Raw genomic sequence first — 3,225 nt, 5'->3', positions numbered from 1 at the left:
GCATATAGTTGGTATATTGCTTGCTGTTATTAATTTAGTAGTATAATTTGTTGTTATTTTAAATTTACTTTTTGCTTCCAGTCATTAACTTTTCATTATTGGTTTTACTTAATTCTTATAACTTCATGTTTTTTAGTTTCTTCAAGTTTTTTTAATTTTTTTAATTTACTTTATGCTTTGAGGTATCTACTTTTTAGTATATCTCTAATAGTTTTTATTAGTATATTTTAAAAAAATATTGTTTACTTTTAGTTATAGTTTATTTACTTTTATTTATTGTTTATTTACTTTTTCCTTCTATTCATTTACTTTTCAGGAACATGTCTGAAAGCATAGAGCATTGTTCTTCTTTTGTCACTACTGAAGATAACAATGTAAGAATTTTTAAAACACCCACTCAGCCTTTTCTTCCTAAAATATATTATAATTCTGGAGGTGATAAAGAGTATATGCCATGTTGTTCTTTTGAAAACAAACCTTTTGTTGGAATGATATTTGATACCCTTCAAGATGGTATTGCCTTTTATTACAAATATGCTAATGAGTGTGGATTTAAAGTCCGTTCTAGTACTACTAAATCACAAAAGAATAAGAATGATCCTACTGGTAAAGGAGTTACTATAATTAAATATTTATTATGTAGCAAAGAAGGGTATGTGACAAATAACAAGAAATCTGGTAAACAAGTTGAAGGTGCTTGTTTAAAGAGAAAGATTGTGAAGAGAGTTGGTTGTCCTGCTAAGATAAAATTTAGGTTTTGTACTGGTGGACAGTATATGGTGTATTGTTTTTATGAATCTCATTCTCACCCTTTTTCTACTCCTATTACTAGGCAGGTTACTAAACATGAAGTTGGTTTAAATTTTGCTCATAAGAAGTTTATTTTTGACAACTCAAAGTTAAATATAGGGGTTGTTATGTCTTATAGGATCATGAAAGAACTTTGTGGTGGGTTTCAAAATGTCAGGGGCAGTAAAAATGATTTCAAAAATTTTTCTAGGGACTTGAAAGTTTATATCTCTAATGTTGATGGTGTAATGTTTGTTCAGAACCTTAAACAAAAAGTGAAAATCAGTAGTGGGGGTTATTATTTTGATTACTGTGTTGATGAAAGTAGGCATTTGACCCGTGTCTTTTGGGCTGATGTTATTGGTAGAAGAGATTATCAATTATTTAAGGACTATTTATCTTTTGATTCTACCTATGATACAAATAAATATTCATTGGTTTTCTGTCCTTTTACTGGTGTTGATAATCACAAGAGATGTGTTACATTTTGTGCTGCTTTATTATCTAAAGAAGACATAGATTTTTTTGTGTGGCTATTTCAAACTTTTTTGAAGTGTATGGGAAGAGAACCCTCTTGTATTATCACTGATTAAGATCCTGCAATGGGTATTGCCATAGAAAAGGTTTTACCAAGACTAAACATAGGCTATGTATGTGGCACATAATGAGGAAGCTAAGGTACCTGAAAAGGTTGGGACTGCTTTTTGTAATGAAACTGATTTCCTGAAAAAGCTAAGTGCAGTAGTTTGGGATAGAGAGATTGATCCTCATGTATTTGTTGATGGCTGGAATAATGTTATGGAGGACTTTAACCTTGTTGATCATGAGTGGTTTGCATACATGTTTAAGATTAAACATCTTTGGATTCCTGCATATTTTAGGGACTTATTTATGGGTGGGTTACTGCATTCTACATCTAGGTCTGAAGGTGAAAATAATTTCTTTTATAATTTTGCAAACCTTCATGTGACCTGTGTTGAATTCTTTGTCCGTTATGAAACTGCTCTTGATGCTCAAAGGCATGAACATAATGAGTTGTACAGGCTTAATAAACTTGAGCCTCAATTGGTTACTAATTTACACTTGGAAAAGCATGCTGCTGTTGTTTATACTTGTTCCATATTTTATGATTTTCAAGAAGAATGCCAGGAAGCCTGTTTTTCATGTGGTGTTGAAAGTTGTAGTTCTCTGTATGGAGATGCTGTGGAGTTTTCTGTTATTGTTGATCATGAGAAAAGGAAAAATTTTGATGTAAATTTTGACTTGGCAACATATGAGTCAAGTTGTACTTGTAGAATGTTTGAGAGTCAAGGTGTTTTATGTAGATACATTTTGTTTGTTATGAAAGGCAAGTGTATACGTGAAATTCTTAATGCTTATATCTTGAATCGTTGGAGAAAAGATGTTCTGAAGAAAGCTTCTGTAATAGATGTTGCTCTGGTTGATGCTTCTAAGTATGATAAGAAGAAGCAATTGGTCAGTGATGTATGGTCCAAGATTTTCATTTGTGTGAGTTTAACTGACCAATCTGAGGATGATTTATCTGAGCTTATTAGGACATTATCTTCATTTGAGGAGCAGATGATATCAAAGAATAATCCTGAAAATGCACCTAGTTCAAAAGAGGTGAAAGATGCTGATATTCGGGTTTTGGTTGGGTCAAATGAAGTTGATGTAAATGTCTTGCCTCCAAATCAGTGTCTTAATAAAGGTTCTGCCAGAAATTCAAAGAGGTTGAAGAGTGCAAAAGAAATACCTAGTGAAAAAAAATCTAAAAAAGGCAGAACTTGTAGAGCTTGTGGGCAATCTGGTATTTTCCATGACAGTAGAAACTATCCAAACAAGTAGTCTTTCAGGTATTTTACTTTTAAGTGTGTTCCATTTACTTTAAACTACTATTTATTTACTTTAACAGTAACTTCATTTACTTTTTATTTTGTGCATGTGTTATTATACTTTGTAATTTTTTTTATTTGGTATTTTATCTCTTTACGTTTTCTATTTACTTTAAGTTGTAATTTATTTACTTTACATTCTAATTTATGTACTACCTTCGTTTCAAGTTAGTTGCAACTTTGAGCTTGGCACAGATTCTAAGACAAAATTTCATAATGGTTCATTATTGAATTAAAGAATAGTAAATTAAGGGTAGAAGAGAGAAAGTGGAGGTAATTAAAAAAATGACCAACAACAACAACAACAACCACACCACAACCAACGTTCAACAACAACCACCTTTAAACCACCCATCTCACAGCTTGAAACCACCTGCTCTAAGGCCGAACCACCCAGACGCACCCCGAACAACCCCTAAGACCACCACCTATTACCCCGAGCAACCCCAAAATCATCACCTCTCAGCCCGAAACCACCCATTTCAAGCTGACCACCCATCTTACAACCCTAAAATCACCCCCGCAGCGCGAACAACCCAAA

At 32.7% G+C, this 3,225-nt stretch overlaps 2 protein-coding genes across 2 annotated transcripts; both read left to right on the top strand.

The window, feature by feature from the left end:
• The first annotated feature begins 320 nt into the window (after nt 1–320).
• On the top strand, nt 321–1,382 carry LOC110712991 (protein FAR1-RELATED SEQUENCE 5-like). Its single transcript, XM_021891450.1, has one exon. It carries the CDS (start codon nt 321–323, stop codon nt 1,380–1,382), a length of 1,062 nt encoding a protein of 353 aa, XP_021747142.1.
• A 55-nt stretch (nt 1,383–1,437) lies between these two features.
• On the top strand, nt 1,438–2,637 carry LOC110712990 (protein FAR1-RELATED SEQUENCE 5-like). The gene has a single exon (XM_021891449.1). The coding sequence runs from the start codon at nt 1,438–1,440 to the stop codon at nt 2,635–2,637; it is 1,200 nt and encodes a 399-aa protein (XP_021747141.1).
• Nucleotides 2,638–3,225: the final 588 nt, after the last annotated feature.

Source organism: Chenopodium quinoa, unplaced genomic scaffold, assembly GCF_001683475.1.
Source record: "Chenopodium quinoa cultivar QQ74 unplaced genomic scaffold, ASM168347v1, whole genome shotgun sequence".
In the NCBI taxonomy this organism is placed as follows: Eukaryota; Viridiplantae; Streptophyta; class Magnoliopsida; order Caryophyllales; family Amaranthaceae; genus Chenopodium; species Chenopodium quinoa.
This window is presented reverse-complemented; position numbering and strand designations above follow the sequence as displayed.